The sequence below is a fragment of the Beauveria bassiana genome, assembly GCF_000280675.1.
Source record: "Beauveria bassiana ARSEF 2860 unplaced genomic scaffold BBA_S00001, whole genome shotgun sequence".
In the NCBI taxonomy this organism is placed as follows: domain Eukaryota; kingdom Fungi; phylum Ascomycota; class Sordariomycetes; order Hypocreales; family Cordycipitaceae; genus Beauveria; species Beauveria bassiana.
The window spans coordinates 618806-639567 of NW_007930836.1; the positions used below are offsets into that span (position 1 = coordinate 618806).

At 51.9% G+C, this 20762-nt stretch overlaps 3 protein-coding genes across 3 annotated transcripts; 1 reads left to right on the top strand and 2 right to left on the bottom strand.

Annotated features, from left to right (window-relative positions):
* Positions 1-4536: 4536 nt before the first annotated feature.
* BBA_00206 (uncharacterized protein) lies at positions 4537-4927 on the top strand (the record flags this gene model as incomplete). The annotated part of the gene is made up of 2 exons (XM_008595303.1): positions 4537-4666; positions 4869-4927. 2 exons carry the CDS (start codon positions 4537-4539, stop codon positions 4925-4927), a joined length of 189 nt encoding a protein of 62 aa, XP_008593525.1.
* Positions 4928-12589: 7662 nt separating this feature from the next.
* BBA_00207 (cation diffusion facilitator family transporter) lies at positions 12590-14317 on the bottom strand (the record flags this gene model as incomplete). The annotated part of the gene is made up of 3 exons (XM_008595304.1): positions 12590-13972; positions 14031-14114; positions 14180-14317. The coding sequence occupies 3 exons, from the start codon at positions 14315-14317 to the stop codon at positions 12590-12592; spliced, it is 1605 nt and encodes a 534-aa protein (XP_008593526.1).
* Positions 14318-19331: 5014 nt separating this feature from the next.
* Positions 19332-20274, bottom strand: BBA_00208 (40S ribosomal protein S2; the record flags this gene model as incomplete). Its single annotated transcript, XM_008595305.1, has 2 exons — positions 19332-19847; positions 20023-20274. The coding sequence occupies 2 exons, from the start codon at positions 20272-20274 to the stop codon at positions 19332-19334; spliced, it is 768 nt and encodes a 255-aa protein (XP_008593527.1).
* Positions 20275-20762: the final 488 nt, after the last annotated feature.

Genomic DNA, 20762 nt, shown 5'->3' on the forward strand with positions numbered 1-20762 from the left:
TCGGTGGCGGCATTGAACGATTTTGGTTTGAGAACCACAACATGCATTGTGCTTGATTCTTATGTGAGGTCTTGCGCGCCCGCCCGCATATTGAAACCGACCAAACTGGCGATGCCGCTCAGCCAGCGGGACCCCCCTTTTACCCATCAAATTATGCATCGCCGCGGCACTCTTTTGGCGGCGCAAAATAGGGTCAGCCATATTTTATCTACGGTTCTCCGGTTCCTCTTTCAACGAGCTATGCAAATTCTCGCGGCAAGTAGAAATTCGGCTAGATAATGCAAGGGGGGTTACGGCGGAATCAAACCCTGGCTTGACGCCCAACGGTAAAACATGGATCAAATACAGCCGCCAAAAAACCTCGTTCGATAAACGAAGACGCTGATTGACGTGGCCCGCGACCAGGACCATGCAGCTGCTTACAAATTTGTATTTTTAATATATACATACGTAGCTTTCTCGAGAAATCACAAACAGCCGCCCTGCAGATAAAACAGGCCCGCCAACGCGTGCACTAACCAATACAAACCACGCCCCTACCAGTGCGCTGATCGCTGGAGCTTCGGGGCGTAAAATAGTTCTAGGTAGTAACGGCATGAAGGAACTTGGAGCCGTCACACGCGCCCCTTATGATGGACTGCGTCTTGTGTAACGGGCCAAGATTCGCGGATGGCCACCGGCCGCGTTCATTGTTCGACCCCGTCGTTTGGCATCACGCATGTTCGTCATTGTCAAACAAAGAGGGCTAGAGGGGCCGCCGTTTGCGAGTTTTTGCTGCTATTTCATCTCATTGGGCAGCCAAGGCTCGTCGGCAAAGGCCTTTTACATCGTGACCCCAAGGAGACCCGTCCCCTCCCCCTAGTTATGCACGTCACAGCAACCCATCATCGCGGCCTCGGTGTCAGGAGGGCCGCGTTTATCACGTTCAATCTGCATGACGTGACTCGGAGAAAATGCACACACGTCGTGACGATTCATGAGAGGACTGCGGCCAGCGTACCCTCCCCCGCGGCCTGCGATGCGACCATCTTTTTTGTTGGCCACGGCATTTGGGGTTTTAAGTGGTTGCATAATTCCCCGTTTCCATTGTTTGTTGGGGGCCGGACGTTGCACCGAAGAGAAAAAAAAAAAAAGAAGCGCGAGCTCTTTGCATATCTCGAGACAATGTCATCTCGGCGGCCCGAGCAAATGCAGGGCCGGATTATCTGTGCCTCAACCTCCTCCTCCTGCTTCTCCTCCTTCTCAACTCCTCGCTTCCCCCCTCATACGCCTCGCATCTCGTGCTTCGGGGCCCAATGCGCGCCAGGTACATTGAACAAAGCACACATATTCTCTCTCCTGATGCAGGAGTGCGGGTACGCTTTCTTGCGCCGTACGTACAGGCATGGGTATATATGGGTGACTTGTGACGCGCGAAAAGGAGATTTGATGCCGGGGGGGTTTCGGCAGGCTCTTTTTTTAGGGGGGGGGTTAGAATCATGGCGCTGAACCCTACCTAGCGTTGAAGGGCAATTGCACAATGGACTTCTTTTTTTTGCTTGCCAGGCCAGGCGTAGCGCTCTTTGTAGTGCGTGGCATTGTCACCAGTGCCGTGACTATTTGACGTAGACTTGCATTGGCGCTTGTCCACTCCGTCTCAGACATACCTGTTTGAAAAAAAAAAAATCGTCCCATGTTGTTTCCTTCTGCTTTTCCTTACAGGTACGCCCTTTCAAATTAATTACACATTTTGAATAAGAGAAGCAAGGGTCCTGCATCTAGGCGGAACATGCCCGTCGTGCTGAGCTAACCCTCAGGCGCAATGCCATTGTAATACAGTCAGCGCCTCATAATAATACTAGCAGTTCAAACTCGCAAGATGGCCCAGAAACCCACCTGTACCACCTTTTGGGGCCGTCGCTCTGTTGGGCCTTTTCTTTTTTTCCTCTCTGCCCTCTTCAACTATTTACTATGCAGGGTCCAGTGGCTGGCACAAATCCACCCATCACCGTCCCACAACGTGTTGGTGCTACGGTAGTTGGTATCAAATTTGCGCGTCAAGCTGCGAAAAAAAAAAAAAAAAGGCATTGCTAGATGATAGGCCGAATGGGCACAGTTTGTGCGGGAAGTCGTGGTCACGGCATACACGAGATGGGCAGACACCGCCTCGAGCGTCGTCGCGCGTCAGTGGGAACAAAGGCGGCGGAGGAGGGCGTGTACGTTTTGAAAAATTGCTTCCATTTTAATCTTTTTCATATTTCTTACAATGCCTTGACCGCCGCCATGTCGCGAACAAACCGCATTTTCAGTGTTCCACAATCGAGGGCCGCATCGCGTCGCGTTGGAGGAATATTTCATCCATCACATCCGGGATGAGGATATCAAAAATATTAGTCGTTGTGAAGAGCCTCACCGTCTTTTGCCCGATATCCGTGTATCTACTGTAGGTCAAGTGCCTCTGCATATCGGCTCTTGATACAGAGTACATGCTCGACAAAAGGGGGCCCTGTCGTGGCATGTCGTTGCCGCCGAAAGTGGTTGCATACAGGCAATCTAACATAAGTGTTGTGCAGACCAGATTATTTATAGTGGTTGCATAACTCTATTCTAGAAGCTTGCCCGATTGGGACCGTTTTCTTCTTCATGACGACACCACACAGGGACCCGGCCCAACCAATGGCAGCGCCCGCATTGCTCCTCCGCAAGCACCACCGCTGTGGCGGGAGCGCAAGCTGCCCCGCCCAACGTGTGGCTTCTTTCCGTAGCGGGGCGGGGGGGCCCGTTAGTGCCGATTTATACCACAATGATTGTGAGATTTGCACAGCACAGCGATGGCTCATAATGCTTAAAAGATGGTGCCGTCATATATTCAACACCGAACGCCGCCGCCCACTCCGCTTCAATAACCCATCCCAGTGGCACCGCCGAGTCGCGTGCCTCTGCTCCTCTTTACGCTATGGGCCATCGGCATCTTTTACCGTGCAGACAAGAACATGGCCAAGAAAGCCCACTGTGGATATCTCTCTAAGATGATTTCTCACTATTATCAAGCTGCCTTGTCGTCGTCGTCGGTGAAGCCCAGATAGCAAACCAAGGGTCCGTGGCCTTTCAGAGAGGGTGAAAGTTTGTAAAGACGGGGCGAGTTCATGGCAAAACGGTCCACGTCTAAGCAGGGCACCCGCAGAGCCCACTCGGTCGGGACCCTGGAGGTGAAGAACGAGCATCATACGCGGGAAGCCGCACATGATGCGTACGTTTTTCCCCCCAGATGAGAGGACGAGAGGCTTGTTTCCGTGGCAGAATAACTGGAGAATCGCTGCAGATGGCGCGTCTCTCGTCAACCTCCCTCGGCACGCTCGACCACACGCCCTCCCATGTCCGACGCTGAACCTGAAGCGGACAGACAATATCTTTAATCGAAAGTATTCAAATAGGGGATGGGTCTTTTTTCTCTTTATAACCTGCGACGAGGTCATGGTCAGAGTTTTCTCATGCGTGGCGGAGGGTCTTTTCATCTCACTATCTCTCCATCTACTGCGTTCTAGACAGCCAATGAATATCTCCTCGGAGAGAATGTAGTTATGAGGCAGGTATAAAAGTCTAGTCGAGCTAGCGCAATCCAATTTGCCTGTCTGAAAAAAAGACACGACGTCGGCTTCAGCTTTGCGCAACGGGTCCGGTCTGTCCCGTTGACCGTGCCCAAGGACACTGCTCTGCGTCAGCACCCTGGCCTCAAAAAAAAAAAAAAGCCAAACCGGCCCAGGGTCCTTGTATTAATAGCGGTATGAGACGTCGTGCGCTGCCGGCCGATATTCCCACTCTGCCAATCATTGTTTCATACGAGTAATATTTCGTTGGGGCCCGTGTTCATCCCCGCTGAATGTATACTCAATACGGTACATCGGCCGCCCAGGAGTGATACACCGCAGGGCCGGTCATTACCAAATCAAGCCTTCGATATAATAGCGTCTGCGACAATGGCGGTTAGCGTCTTAAACATTTGCTGAATCAGAAGCCCTCTGGCCTATGGAGGATTTATTTCATCCTTGACGCACATTTTGTTCCTTGCATAGTTATCCTTGCACGACCTGGGGAAAACGAAGCAATGCTCTTCGGGGATTGTGAGACTATGTGCCCAGATACTCTTGTTTCAATGGCCACTCGATTGCCGAACAGATCAGTCGTTCGCTCGGACAACGAAAAGCTAGACATTCCGCAGGAACGAATGTCCTTGTTAGTCGTTATTTTGTTGGACTAGCAACGACCTCAAGAGAATTATTACGCCCACTCGGCATAGAATCAAAATGATACATGAGATATATGACGTGGAGTTGGATTAACACGCAGACAGGGTGACAGGGCAGGTAAAAGCAGCCTGGCTGTGCCTCAAGAGGAACTAGAGAGATCCGCCCTCCACGCCCCTCCTAGTCCAATTATGGACTGCGAGTTTCCTCAGCACCGGGCCGGTCATCCAAGCCGACGCCTAAGTAGAGAGCCTGTCGGCCAGGGAAAACAGGTCCAGCCGGGTTGCCAGAAATAGGCGGGATTTGAAGAGTCATGACGCCGGAAGCTGCAGGCTTGCGCTTTCCGCTTCAGTTCGTTGAAAACGCACAGCAAAAAGACGAGATCCAATCATGGGACGCCAAATCAGACTGCCGCTCCATGGCCGCCAAAGGCACGCGAAACCGTCACGCTACGCCTCACTCAAAACTTGATGCAATTCCACGCCATTGCACAGCGGCGGCGACAGGCCGTCGCAGGTTGGCAGGGCCACAGCCGCAGACAGCATATTTGCCCACCCTGATACGCCATGCAGCGCGACACATGAAGCTAGTGTTCTGGAGAGGAGGCTCTCGCTGGAGCGTCATCCCAACCAACATCCTTGCTAGAGGTATACGGAGACGGCCTCGGCGACGCCTGGCTGCAGCAAGTGGACATGTTTCCATAAGGCGGAGGGGGCCTTGGCTGCCTATTTCTTTTCTTCTCAGCGAGAGGCGTTGCGGATGCTCCATAATATACATGTCATCATATTGCAGAAAAGATAAAGAAAAAAAACCGCCGGCTGGGATATTTGAAGCCATTTATTAGCCACTCGAGCTAGGAAAATTTCTACTTGGGCCGGTGACGGGATCATTCAAAAGAGGCTCTTTCGATACTTGGTAGTTTCTGGAAAGGCTTCTTAGCGGCCGAGACGTGCCGAGCCCCAACAAGAGACGTGGAGACGTCAGGCATGGCTCTCGGTGCATTCTTGCAACTCTGTGACTGGCCGGTCCGGTTTGTAATTATTTGTGCTCCGTACTGCGGCTTGAAATGAACGCACCAAAGCTTTGCTGGAGCTCTCCGACGCTAGGATGGTTCATTGCCAGTGGAGCATTGCACAGAGGCGGGCTTGAACAAGTTCAAGGCCATTAATGGTCGCTATTTGTATCCCCTACAGGAAGGTGTCCAGCAGCCTTGCGTTTGGACGACAAATCAACGTTTCAATGATGAATAAGACGGCAAGCGTCTGAGAAGGAGCACCATTTCCGCTGTGGCTTGCTGGCGTATACCTACCTACCTAGGTAGTTTGCTAGTGCAACTCCTCTTGTGCCAGGTAGGTATCCAGGCATGCCAGGCTCAACCAGGCACCCCAGCCGAGGCGTCTACAAATGATATCTATGCTGTTTCTCCTTATTCTTTCTTTTTACATCAAGTCTCTAACGTCAGCGGGACCGAGTTTGGAAGGATTAGCCAGCAGATGAGACGCCAGCCCTGGAGGAGAACGACATGGTGCCACTGGAGCCCTCAAATTGGCGTTGACGCTACTTATAACGTACGCCCTGTGGAAATCCTCCACATTCAAGGCCTTGCTCGTGCGTGCAGGCAAAAACGGATATATACGGAGAACCATTTCTCCATTTCTGCATCTTTAATTTTCTGACTGTTTAAACCCCGGCGCCTCTGAAGCTTCGAGATGGAAAATTTTCGTACAAATAGGGCCGTTGCTGAGGGGAAGACGAAGCGGTAAGGCCGGCCCCTCCATCGAAGCAATTTCCAGGCTGACATTGATCGTACATTGACGAGAGAGGGGTAGATTATATTGCCATTTGTGACCGCATCATGGAAATTGCAGCTGCCCACTGATGCAGACAGACCTCGGCACCAACCTCCAGCAGAACCGCAGTCGGAAATTTATCCAAAGCAAACAGCTGGCAGCTGGCAGCCACCAACGCCGATTTGCTCCTCCTGCATCAAAATTCTGTATCGTCCATCCCGATACATCTCGATGCAGTCAATCAAATGCATGCAAGTTCGAGGTAGCATCATGACCAATTCTAGACCCCAGAGACGTCGCTGGTGTTAATTGCCATTCTAGCCAAGGTTGCATGAAACCATCACCGACCAAGCCTCGAACAGCTAAACGCCAGCCAGCCATCAGCTACCACAACTCTACAATGTCTGCATCCTTCGTTTGATACACGCGCACAAGTCCATGGCATGGACCCCAAGGTTTGCTGCTAGCGTCTCAAAATGCCACTTGCGTAGCACGATGAGCCACGCAATTGAGATTCGTCCCGGTTAGCGCGACACCAAGCTCATAGCGCAGATTCTTACGCTCAGTTTTCTTGGCTGGGAGTACATGCACAAGTGCTGGTCGAGCTGGTCGGTCGAGACACGAGCGAGATGCAGTTCCGCGAGTTGACGAGGATGCAGAGAATTGCTTTTTGCTTTGCAGACTAATCTTCATCATGTCTGCCCACCGCCGCAAGCCCCCGCCTGCTCGGCCACGACTACTTCGGACGCCTGGCACATGACTAAATGTATCATTTCGGGCAAGGTGGTGAGTTGAAAAATGCAGAGGGTCCATCCAACTTATTCCGAGATGACCTCCGCAAGCTGCCACTCACAATCGATGTCACATTTGCATCCCGATCAAATGTACATCCCGAGAGCTCTTCCGCGCTCTAAGCCATTTTGTGTCACTTGAAACCAGACACCGCCTTGGGCGGGTTGCATGGAAAGTCAGCCGCTCCGCGCTACATTGGCTTTGCATTGGACTCGGAAGACGAGGAGGTGGCGTAGCCCGGCGTGGCGGCTTGGCTACTAAGGAACCGTGCAATATAACGGAGAACGATTGACGTTTCTTTTTTCTTGGCGAACTACATGATGTCTTTTGGTATCGTCGTGGTGGGCAGCCGCGGTGACGCAACGGTTGGCACTGAATGAAGAATCTTTTCTTCGTTAACCAATGTGCGCTCGCTGGTGTCGCGTTGCAGCCGTTGCTACCACATGCGATGAACTGGACTTTGTAGCGCTGCCTTCTCAGACTTGATACCGAACACTTGGTTCAGCCACGGCTTGGCTTTTACATCTCTCACATGGAGGGGCGTAAGATTGCGGTTCCTGCTCGGCTTAGCCCTCATGACCCCGTCCTCGATCAGGTTACTACTGCACTCCAACTCATGGGGCCTTCCATAGCCTGTACAGCTGTGGCTGCTGCAGATCACATAACAGATACTTATTAGGCCAGCCATTGGCGCACACGGCTCAAAGAAAGAAGCACGAATATGTCTGAATTCAGACGGCGGCGCTTCCATTACGGGACACGAAAGTCTTTAGCGCAACGCAGTTCTCCACCTCAATTCTTCATGGCTCAGAGAGCTGCAAAAACCGGCAATGGGGCTCTAACGACTCGAGATATCCAGCTAGAAAAGAGTAAATTCGGCTCGGAGGGGTCTTACAGTTCTTGAAGCCGGTAAGTAGTTTGCACACCTCTCCACCGTCATCACTCCTCTGGTGCACACCAACGATCTATCCGATCTGCAGTGCGCCAACTGAACTGTGGACGCCACAAGCCGCTATTACTCAGTAACTTTTGATGGCGTGTTACTTTGGCGTCTGGGCGTGGCTGAGAGGCCTCAAACATCCAAGTCTACCAGTCTACGCGTCCTGCAGTCAAAGACCGGCTGTCCCAGACCCAGCCCATCGGCCGAAGACGCGCTATTCATCGCGTGATGGACATTGCGATTGGCGTCGTGGTAGGCTTCCTTCTTTTCCAGCTTGGACCCTGGCTACTGTTGATTGAACCGAGCGAGCAGTTCTAACGCTGCTCCCAACGGCATCAACAGACTGGCTTCTTGGCAGGCTCGCCGGTTGAACTGGCTAGCCCTATCCATCAGCACACGCCATTTTCCCATCTATCTTGCCTTGCCGCGATCGCGATGCGAGCCAAGACCATTTCCAAAATTTCGACTCGGATCTTTCTCCAGGCGTCACTTTTTTTGCTGGAAATGGCCTCGTCACATGGCAGTTGCTTACTGTATGCACGCCGTCGCGTCAGCTGTTACTCTTCTGCCCCAGCCACATACATGCATTGGTGTCGAGGCCAGCGAATGCACTTTTGAACCAACTCTCCGTAAAGTCACTAGTCAGTTGGTACTACAACCAGCCCGGCACAGAAGCTCCGTACGCCTGATAGACGTCATATTTTACGGCGAGGCTGGCTATACTGATTATTACAAGTCCAAAGGGCAGAGTACTAAGTAGATCGAAAAGGTTACGCCAAGCCCCGAGCATTTCCAATGATTAAGCGGATTTCGAGGAGCAACAGAAAAAGTTGAATAGGGGAGCGCCATCATCGATATGCTGCTCTTCTCCATAAATTATGATGGTTATGATGGTGAATAAGTATGGCATTATGCAAAACCCGATCCTTATGCACCGATTGCCAGGTTTTCGCGACGTCTCTTGGCATTGACGGAGCAGTCACATATTGATATGCTCGGACATGCCTTTCCCGCACGAGGCAGCCAACATATCAATGCCACGACGTCACTAATGGCCTGCGCATTGCCCCGAGTTGACAGTAGCGGGTGAGGCGCTCGCTCAAACTTGAAAAAGGAGCAGCTTGGCAACTAGCTTGGCAACTAGCTTGGCCCAATTTCTCTACAGCACATCCGCCGTCTTTCTGGCCCTGGTCCGCAACAATGCCATATTCAGTCGACGATGCTTCCAAACAGCAGAAGTGCCTTTGCCAAACTTGGATGTGCTCATGGACCAATGCGGCAGCTAGTCTAGGATATTTTGACGCCTTAGCCTCGATTTGATATATACGGAGTATCGAGATGTATATGTACAGCCCCAGCTACAAAGCCGCGCCAGCGACAGTAGTTGGCTGTTAGCTGCAGGCTGTGGCTGGCAAGGATCGTCGTCGGCCTGCTATTGAAGCTGTAGCTTGCTTCGGAACTAGCATTGCGGCTGCAGGCTTGTGAGAATAGCCGCTCTCCATGACGATTTTAAAGTATAGTTATGCTCGGCGTGCTTGAGTACAGTTTGGCTCGGGACGCCCCGACCAGAACACCAGCCATGAACGATTGAACGCTTACTGGTGCTCCGTACGATATGAACCTTTGCCACCTTGCCCGTCTTGGCCTTCAGCTATGCAATGAACCCTGCTCCTGCATATGGCACATGCGAGGACGAACCAACTGTCAGACGGCCTGTACCAGTAGCTTCGGCGCACTTTACATCATCCTGCTGGCAATGCCAATCACGACCCCCAAGTAGCACGCCACTTGGGAGGAATCTACCATGCAGCGAGGTACAGCCGCTGCGAGCAATTCTTGGCACCTGCACATTAGGATTGACGAACTGCACACATAACCATGTTTCATTTCCGTCTCTGCGATACGGTGAAACCATTCGATAGCATCTCCTGTGGCTTCCTGCTAGCGGGCATCAACTAGACTCGTTTGGGCTTGCAGTCTGCTCGTTTAAAGACACCTCTGAGGAAGCTACCAGCCTAGCTGCGTCGAATAGATGCACCGTCTAACCCGGATTGTACAAGGCTACGGTATGTAGCAGGCAGGCGGCGCAAAGCCCGTGTTGACGCACAGCAGTTTGATCCGCGCTGCGCCAGTGCCAAAATAGCATTTATCGGAGGCAAATGTACTGTTTTGGTACAGCCACGTGTGTATACCCGCCTCGCAACACCCAGAATCTACAAGGGAGGGCCTGGGCTTGAAGCACTGGCCACGCGATAGCTTTCTCTTCACGATATCAAGACCCATTATCACGCAAACGCAAAATGTTGGCTCCTCCAGACATCGGCTCATTGGAGAACCGGTTTTATCCGTTTTCGTGCCATGGCTTTCCAAGGAAAGTGATCCTCCATGGGGGGGCGCGTGGTGTTTAGCAGCATGAATCGCGGGACCAATTAGCTGTCAATAGACGGCTGAGCCAGGTTTTTCTGGTGGGCGGCTGAAGAAGGGCTACCCCCAGCCTGGGGCACAATAAAGCAACCCATATGTACGGATACAAGTGCATGGTTCGCGTCGAAGCGATTCTGTGGCAATTTTTTGAAATTATGCGAAGTGCTGTGAGGAGATATGGCACCATTTCTGCTCACTGTCGTATATTCAAGTCTTTTGCCGCCGCCAGTCTATTGCTTCAGTCTCAAATTGAGGGGCAACCAACGCGCCTCGCACGGGCAAAATCGTTGCTACGTGCTGGGGGTGCGGATCTAGACCGAGCAGGCACCCCAGGAGTGATAATTTACCTTACCACGAGGGCCGGAATCGCAAAGACACGCATTCGGCCCTTTGATACCTGGTGCCCAGCTTGCTAATACCAATTGCAGCAAGGCAACAGCAGACGCTCGTGACAGACAAGACATACGCAAGCTGCACATCTCTTCTTCGTCTCTGCGCATATATTCTTTTGGAAGCTCTCATGCAGAGTAAATCCTATTGAGGTTCAGGTCCTTCCTGTGTCAGGATAAGACAGTATTAGCGTGGATCCGCTGTCCGCTGTTAAGTATCAGTAGTGTACATCGTATCTTTGATGAACACGATCCTCGTCGACGCCCGATTCCGATGATGGTTCTTTGCGCTCCGACTATGACGCGCAAAATCTGTTGAATTCGCATTGCTCCGTACACCAGCCAATCTCGCTACATTTGTCTTTACTTGGATGAGAGTAAGTAGTCGCTTGTCGAGCCGTGGATGAAGCGCGGGCCAAGCTACAACGGCCCAGGTCTTGAGCCATGGACGAGATCAGGGGGGCCCGTCATGTCACACGACCAAAGAAAAGACTTTGAGAACTCAGAAAAATTGAACACTGCCCGTCTGTGGAAAAGATGCGGTAATTTGATCATTGGTTTGTGCTTGTGGAAAAAGCCAATTGGTCGGTCGCCCAGTTGATGGCGAGTGGCGATACACCGTGCCCTTGTCGTTGTCCTGCGCAAGAGCAAAAACGCATTATTCTGGCATTAGTCTCTTTGTTGCTTTTCATACAACTTTTATTTCGACTCCAGGAGCGGGTGTTTGCTCCTGCGGCCGCCCAGCAGGTTCGTGGAGCACAAGCCCAGTATCGGCCGGTGCATCCCGGTAGTCAACCGAACCGGAAAAGACCGAGACCATTTGTACATTTATATCGGACTGCAAAAGAAATGAAGACGTTTCTTGATGGAGGAACAAAAGAAGGGTGTCAAATTTTGTTGACCATGAGAGAGAGAAAAGCAAGAGGGGCGTTTTGCACGTGGAAGTACGGGGTGGTGGTTGACAATGGAAGGGTTGTTGACAAGTGATGAAAGAGTCCCAGGGTAGAGATAGAAGAGGTGGGAGTGTCATTGTATATACAGAAATAAAGAAATTGGCTAGAGAGGAGACACACAGCGATGTGATGTTCAATTCTCAAGTGCATGCTGTCGATGAGAGGAGGTCCAGAAAGACGTAGTCAACAACTACCCCGGAGCCCTATATTCGTAGACGGGTATTGATGGAATTAAACAGTTTCCAGGTATTATCAAAGAGCTTCCTTCAACTTGCTAGAAATTGATTCAAATATGCCATCAATTTCGACACGAAGCGATGCAGTTGTCGCACACAGCTCATGCTTTCCTCTCTTCTCTCGATGCATGACCACTGAGAAAAGTTGGTATTCCAGAGATCTTCCGCGAAACATGCTATACACTCTTCTTAAAGCGCGGGAATACTCATGAGCCTGTATTCAATTGCAAACGCTTGCAGGTTGATGGTGTGGTGGGTGTACCGAATCACTCTCACAACATCGTCTTCATGTCAAGTCACAACGCAGGCTCCCAAAATAGCTTCAAACAACAATGTAAACCATGTTTCAACAAATCTGTCGCTGACTCTACAAAAACTATTCAACAAGGACGCGTCTAGTCGCCGCCCCCAATCGAACCACTCTCCCACGCGCCAATAATCAACAATTCCAACGTCTATTCCGCCCAAACAATACTTTTTTTTTATACGTCCCTATTTCTCATTCGCCATTTAAGTAAACCGAAAACACCAGCTGTATCCCGTGCGAGCAGCACAGCGCTGGATAAAGTGACCGTCAACACGAAGCGCCCCCATCTTATACGAGTAAAAGAAGAAGAAGAAAGAAAGACAATGCATGTCGCCAGACGGAGAAAATATAGTAGGATATAGATACAACGCGGGTAATGGTCAAATAATGTGTAAGCTTGGCGATCGACAAGCCAATGGTTGGTTGAGACACCGTCTCGAGGCCTGCTTTTGGACAGCGGGCATTGCGTAGGCTTGCATCGCATAAGCCGGCAAGGCGGCGTCTTTCATGTCATAATCGTCAAAGTGGTACACGCTTAAGCGGCTGTATTCGAAGAGTCACTGGCACGTCGAACAGAAGGTGACTTGGAGGACCCCTCCGCAACGCAGCAACCCTGACCCTGGCAATCATCGATGCACTCAAGCAGGCAGGGAGCAGTTGGGTCATTTTGGCCGTCAAGGGTCAGTGCAGCAGCGTCTCTGAGGTGCTCGTGATCTTGATCGAGGCAAAACTCGGGCTGAATGGTAGCACTGTGGATGCCAAACTCGTGCAGGCAGTTACGTGCACGCTTGGCGAGCTGCATGTACTTTTCGCCGCTGTGAGTATTGATTGGGAACTCAACCTGGAGGTGCATGCTGGCGACAATCTTGGTGTCAGAGAGCTGCCAGACATGGATGTGATGGCAGCTGACGACGCCAGGTAGCCTTTCAATATCCTCCCGGATATCCTTGATGCTGATGTTCTCAGGGGTGGCCTGGAGCAAGATGCGCGAGGTGGCAAGCGTGAGTGGAATAGAGGTCTTGAGAATGATGAGGGTGATGAAGAGCGAGACGGCGGGATCGGCATAAACCTTGCCGGGCCAGTCGGTGAGCCATATGACCAGGGCAGTAGCAATGACGCCGACATTGCCGAGGGCATCGCCGAGGACGTGGAGCATCATGGCGTTCATACCCATATCGGCATGATTATGACCAGTGGTCTTGCCAGGCTTCTGAGGCTGTCTGTGGTTGTGGCCGGCGTGGATGCTCGAGTTTCGGCGTGGTCGTTGCTTAGATTTGGATGTATGAGGCTTGATGGCAGTTGCGCCGTTATTGCCCTTGGAGTCTCTGAGTAGAGGCGAATTCTCGGTGGGCTCGGCCTCGTCGGCGGTAGGCTCATTGGAGGATTCAGTATCCTGGGGAGCGGGAGACGAGTGCTGAGCGGCGGCAATGATCTCCTGGCGGAAGCTAGACGGGTGGATGCTCATATCATCAATGCTTGTGAAGCGCGAGTGCTGTTGGCCCTTGGCGGAGAGGCGGCGGCCTCGGTTCTGACTCTCGGAGGAGGCGCGGGCTTGGGCGGCGGCGGCGACTTTGCCGACGACGACGTCGGGGTAGACATCTTCAACGGGGCCGGACTCGTCGGCGAAGTTGCGACGGTCTTGATCAATGTCGTGGCTATGCGAGTGGCCGTGGTCATGAGCGTGGTCGTGGCCGTTTTCTTCGTCGCCGTGACCGTGGTCATGGCCGTGGCCACCGAGCACGACGAAACCGAGCAAATTGGAGATGAGACCGGCAGTACCGACCATGAGAATGAGCTTGGGCTGAGTAATCTCGGGAGGCTCAACGAATCGGGTGAGGGCTTCGAGGATAATGGAAACGCAGAGGGCGATGAGGAAAACGGCATTGAAGAAGGCACCAAGAATCTCGGCGCGAACCCACTGGAGCGAAGTTAGAAATGTTGGTCGGTTGTGTGTGGAATTGATGAGATAGACGTACGCCAAAGGTGAATTCATCGGTAGTTTCCTTTTGCGAAGCGACAACAGCCCATAGACCGATAATGAGCGAGATGATGTCGTTGAGCTATAAAGCAATGAGGCCGGTTAGTCATGCGGTGCGGCAGCGCAAACTGGACAATGTGTACGAACCATGTGGAAGGCATCGGCGGTAAGAGCGAGCGAATGGACGACGAAGCCGGTGATGAGTTCGAGGAGGAAGAAGGCCGTATCAATACCGATCATAATTTTGATACGGGTGCTCTTGGAGAGCGCCGACTTGGACGCCATGGTGGGCAAGGCTGTTTGCTGATGCGCCGATGGGAAGCAAAGCAGTTGGGGATAGGAAGGAATATACAAATGGATAGATTTGGGAAAGAAGAAGGGAAGAAGCCTCGCTTTCAATCGGAAAGGAGAAGAAAAACAGGGCCCAAACAATGGCGGGAGGGCTATACGAATAGAGCCACGAAGAAGAAAAAAGGGTTTGCTCGGCCTGGGGTGGTGGGATGGCGAATGATGAAATGTAGGCCGAGAGCGCAGATGACGGTTTTGGGGTAGTATATTTATTTGGTGGCGCACTAGTTTTGCCCTGCGATACCCAGGTTGGTAGGTAGGTAGGTACTTGGGTAGGTAGGTAGGTATAGGTACTTTATACGTACCGAAATAACAGCAATTGAGAGGGGCAACCGCAGCCAGCCGCAGGTATTACAAGGATTTATAAGCAGAGGGCTTGAGATGTGTGAGATATGTGAGATATGTAAAGGCATTGAAGATTCGAATAAGAATACAAAGAGAAGACCCTTTTTCGAACATGTTGAAGAAGATCTCGCAAGACAGCCAGCAACACAGGCTCGACTTCACTGTGAAGAGTGTGGCGGACATGCGCTGGACCACGCCCGGAACCCGCTCGCTCACTCGCTGTAACAGACCACCTCACAGACCCCCATCGCCCACTGCCACTGAGTGAGGTGCCCACTGCCACTGATTGAGGTGGGTGTGGTGGGCTTGCTCGGCCCCAAAATAAAACACCGGGTTGGAATGTTGGCCGAAGTAATTGTCCCAAGACTATTGAACCACCTGCAGCAAAACAATCAACAATAAAGAGGCATCCATCCCTCAATAATAAATGAAACTGACATGTCCTGTCTCGTTGCGCAAAGCATTGGCAGTTAGTGCAAGGCTCGCGATAGGTTGTGCGACAATCGGTCAGGAAGCCTGCGTGCCTATTTATTACAATGGGAATCGTAGCGACATTGCATAGAATATTACAACAAGAAATGCTAGGCTTTATGGATGTTCGGGCCTGCCTAGGCAACCAGGGAAAGATAGGAAAGACGGGAGCCTCGCACGGTGCACCACGGCCAGCTTTCGTTCCAGATCGGCAAGATGCTTCCAGCGCCCTGTACAAACTAGCCAAGGACACTTATTACCGTTAGCTTCCACCGCCTCGCCCAAGATGACTCTGCCATGGCTCTTACTCTGTCCCACAGTCTCGCTACAGTCAAGTAGTCAACGACCTCTGGCGTTATATCTTTACAGCCAGTACGGAGCCGTACGACTCGAACGACCACATCGCATCTTATCTTACCTCCCACAAACAAAGTTTCACATGTCTCCATCTCAACCTTTCACATACCATCCGCCTCCGGATGCCCACCGTGATCACCGCCGCCCAGTCGCCAAGCTGCCTGCCCGGGGCCCCAGCCCCAGTGGGCCGATGAGAGCGGACAAGGTCGCATCAACCAACACAACCTCTCTCCAACTAGCATGCGGGGTGCCGAAACTTGCTCATACCTATGCATTGTCAACAACGCGCATGATGCCTCTCGATATCCTTGGACTCTTCTTGGGTCAATGCTTCCATTACCACGCGTATTCCAGTCAATTTACAGAAGCCAGAATCAAGCTTCGCCTCTGAGTCACAATGACCTCTCCACTGTGAAACGAGTAAATAACAGGGACCTGCAAATATACTGGCAGCTGCTAATTCGCCCCTCCTCACCACTACTCATCCACAAAGCTGCTGCATGAACAGCGGTTCGCTCCTGGCCAAGCACAAGCAGGGGTTGTGCATTTACGCGAGTCAACCCTTCGTTTGTTCGTCGTTTCTCACCCTTTACAATACCAGTTTCGTTGAAGCCTAGCCTGGTCGGCACACATCTCCTCGACACAGTAATTTTACTGCAAATTCCATACCATGACTCGCTCTCGCTTCCATTTAGCTAAAGAAAAACGCTCCATCTAACTAGCGACTACAATCTATGTACAACCCACTGTATACCAACCAGCCAGTTGCTGCCTCCTGCCTTTCCCTCGAGCTATCTGACGCCAGGAAGTGGCCTGATTCTCGAACATGACAAAGGGTCGCTCCGTAGCATACATACCCTCCACTCCCCGCCGCCCACACAACTCGGGCAGATTGGCCGCGTTTTATATCCTAGCAGCTATAACCAGACTAATATCTCCGATCCAGCCAGCGCTGAAGTGAAAAGAAGAAAAAATTAACCTTGCTCTTGTCGTCGAAATCTGCACTGAGCGAGACCCGGGAATATAGCCGCCATCATCCGACATGAATGCTCTCGTCAATTGTCCACTTTCACTCAAGCAGCGTACGCCACTCTCACTTCTAGACCGGGGCCGGATATGTATTGTCACGGGCTTGCAGTGCCGGAGCACAGCCCTTTTCGGACAAGCCATGTAAGTCATTTTATACTCGACACCATTCCCAATGACATGAACTGCTTGCTCTCTGAGACATGATCAAGGTCATGGCAGTTCCTTAGTGACTTGCATTGCTTGCCGCAGCTCTCTCGAATCCGGAGGAAGCCGACCCTTCACACTGCCCCGGCAATCAATAGGCTTTATTACCCTTGCCCCTTCTGTTGGACGAGATGATGCAGCTTACTTTCAGCTGCGACGCCATCCCAGCTGCTCGCAAAAAGGGCCGTCCTGCAGCGTTGGCATCAACTGCGGGGGTGCAAGACCCAGGCTCATGCAGAAGCTGACTTGATATTACCTCTGCTGCTCTGCGCCATACTTTATTGTTGCATGGCTGACCGCCCATACGAAGTCATTCATGTGGCAAGTGAACGAGACGGAAGTCTCAATGCCTACATGAGCATTTACCTGCTTGACAAGTCTTGACCATCCATCCCTGAGCCAACTGCAATCACTCTGACGACAGTAGTCATCATGAACCGGGGACCAGGCGATTCGAAATTTTCACAAAACAAGACTGGGCAATAATTACAACCATATCCATAACTAGTCCCATCTGCATCTTCCTTTCTTCGCAGCCTTGCTAGGAAAACTCGGCATCTTGCTCCACTACAGATTACTGTCGGCGACATGGCCCTGCCCACTACACCTCCACTTGATGCACATTCGGTGATGCCTACAACGGGTCAAATAACCTCAAATAGTGCGCCTTCTAAATAGCGTTTCCATACTGATAGCCGTGGCAGGAAGCGAACCCCGCTGTCGCACCGCGACCCGAAATACGCCTCGAGTGAAAAAAAAAAAAAAAAAAGAAAAAAGTGTCGCATGACCAGCTTTCAAGTCACACAACGTATGCGTAAAGCACATAATGTCCGATTGGGTTGACACAAGGTTCTTGGGCTGCATGATGCACAACCAGCTTGCCTCGATGAGGCTGCAAGCCCTGTTTACGCAGTGAGTGCTTCGATGTGATGAGGCTGCAAGCTCTACTCATTGAGCGTGAACAGATAATGGTTAGATATGCTGGCGACATGTCCTTTGCAGAGTAAACAAGTGTCAACCCGCCACGCTTCGCAGCGATTCGTGACAAGACTGTGCCATTACATTGCCGAGCTTGTGGCGTCCATTGTGATGTGCGAATGCTGAACTGCATGTAGTAAAGTTAGCCGTAGCTGTCTGCTTGCCAGGGCATCTTCGACGTTGGCTTTCAATCAAGATACATGCTTAGGTATTGAACCCCTCTACGCTAGCATTCCCTCAAGAATATTGACCTGCTCCAAAACACGTGCCACCCTTGACTGATCTCATCTCGACGCTTGTCCGGTACTCAAACGTGTCCGAGGCAGCCTTTCCAAGCCGGCCATCAACAAATAGTCTGCAATTGCTACAGTGAGAGCTCGGTCATTGAGATGCCTAGCTCCTTGCTCTTGGCGACACATCGCCCTGATATATGGTGCATCTCACGAAAGAGTAAACCCTTTTTGTAGGAGTATAATCAGCAAGATCAGTAGCCAGCATAGATGGGTCTAGGGCAGCTCTCATCCGCACTGGCTTGACAATTAGGGTGGCGAAAAAACTATTTGCGATCTGAAGGCTATCATGGATGGTCTGTCTTTACATGATCCGACTTGTATTTCCAGCTTTCCTGCAAGTCGGATATGTGCTGAGTAGGCCCTGCTGGGCCATTATCAGGCCAGCCAAGTGGCCAAGTGCTCTACCAGCTTTGCCTCTTAAGAAGAGCGCCAGGCCATCTGAGTTCTTCTTATACGGCATGAAAGAACTTCCAGTGGAGTTTAGCATTAGCAATAGAGATGAAGCTGAACTCTGGAGAGGAATATTTCGGTACATGGAGAAATATGCTCCGTGAACATACTGTCCCATTGCAGGAACTCAGTGACAAAATCTCCATCACCAACAGCAGCCATGGAGACCCTCAACAGCCCTATAGAGCCCAAGTCCTCAGCCATAATATCGCGATCAATACTGAAGTCATTGCCAGCGAAAGCAACACAAGTAAGAGGGCTCCTGTTTACCCGCTTTGAAGTCTCGCACAGCCGCTCCGGGATAGCTCTTGAAGGAAAAGCCATATAAAACAGATACTGCGACCACAATACCGGGTTGGCACGCTGGAGGTGAGGCGGTGTGGTCATGGACGCACTCGTCGCGAAGGGCGGCTGCGGTGCGCTCCTTTGACGTAAATGCGTGGCCGCTGCTGGTGTCGCGGGAGAGCAGTGTCGGCGCCGAAGCCACGGTGCTTTACTGACTGGTTGGACATCGGCATGGAGACTAGATGTGTGAGTGAAGCATGGAACATGCTGCAAAGCAAAGGATGAGATGCGGGCATGTCATATGCAGTTGAACAAGGTTGTATAATTTTTTTGTAATTCAGAAGGTAGCCATGGGCGCCCAAGATTCTGACATTTATTTTTGCCCTATAATATGACCAATCATCATGCAAATGAAACACACAAAACATGAATCGTTTGGACTCCCGCAGTCTTCCTTCCTTCATAAAATGTATCCCCTCACATCACGACGTCACCCCGTGATGGAGTCCACATGAACCTTCGTTAAAAAAGAGCCGCGCTCAAACGCGCTTGGCCTCCTTGAGAGAGTCGGAAAACTCCTCGAGAGGGCTGCGCAGCAGCTTGGTCTCCTTCCACAGGTTGGGAGTGAGGAAGCCGTAGGTGTTGGAGACGGCGACGAAGCAGGCCTTGAGGGTGTTCTCGAGCGTCTTGGTGGAGCCGGCCGACGACGTGTAGGCGTCCTCGACACCGGCGAGCTGCAGGAAGCGCTTCACGGCGGGCGAGGCGACGAGGCCGGTACCGCGGGGGGCGGGGATGAGGCGGACGGTGACGGAGCCGCACTTGCCAGACTCCTTGCAGGGAAGGGAGTGAGGCTGACCGAGGTTGTTGCCCCAGTAGCCGCGGCGGACGGGGATGACGGAGAGCTTGGCGATGATGATGGCGGAGCGAATGGCCGTGGCGACCTCCTTGGAGGTCTTGATGCCGAGGCCGACGTGGCCCTGCGAGTCACCGATGATGACGACGGCCTTGAAACGGGTGCGCTGACCGGCACGGGTCTGCTTCTGGACGGGCTTGATCTGTACGTGGGAATATCCATTAGCATTTCTTTTTGCAAAGTTTCCCATGTTTGTAGTCGTTCAGCTGATAAACCAAGGCCCCCGCTGCATTCTACTCTGCCATTGAAGGCATTGCGTCGTCCGCAGCGAGTAGCTTCCGTATTTTCGTAGCTTTTCGAACAGGAGTCGTGCGCACCTTCATGACCTCGTCCTTGAGGGAGTCCTTGAGGAAGTGGTCGACAATCTGGAACTCCTTGATGGGCAGGGAGTGCAGGTAAATCTCCTCCATGCTGTTGATCTTGCCAGCCTTGACGAGACGGCCGAGCTTGGTGACGGGCTGCCACTCCTTCTCCTCGCCCTTGCCGCCGCGGCGACCACGGCCACGACCACGACCGCGACGGTCGCCGCCACGGCCTCCGAAACCACCACCGCGTCCACGGTCAGCCATGTTGTATGATATGAGGTTGTCGTTAGGGGGGGGAGGAGGGGCCTGGGTGTGTGTTGGTGTTGTTGCGCAGGTTCACAAATTGCGCGGACGAAGTCGTGATGGAGACTTTTTCGCTTCGCTCGGCGGGGTCCCTGGTGCACACTGTGATGGGTTTGCCAAATTTTTGGCTGGAAGTGCGGTCAAGGTTAGCGAGCCCTAACGTGTTTGTGTGGGTACCTGGACTACTCGCTCTTTGTGCCTGATTTGCTACTTATCATGCCTTGAATGCCAGGCATGAACTTTGGGGGCATTCAATCGGCGCTAAACCAAAATGGGTCACCAGTTGTCAACGTCACTGACTGCCGGATTCTTTCATCACATGCCGCCATAATGGATGTATGATGTAGAACTAAGTTTCAACATCTTCATTCAGTTGTCTTTACTTCACACTGCGGACAGTTGTTTGCATGTTGCAGCATCTCGTACTTGAAAGTTCAACGCGGACGCAA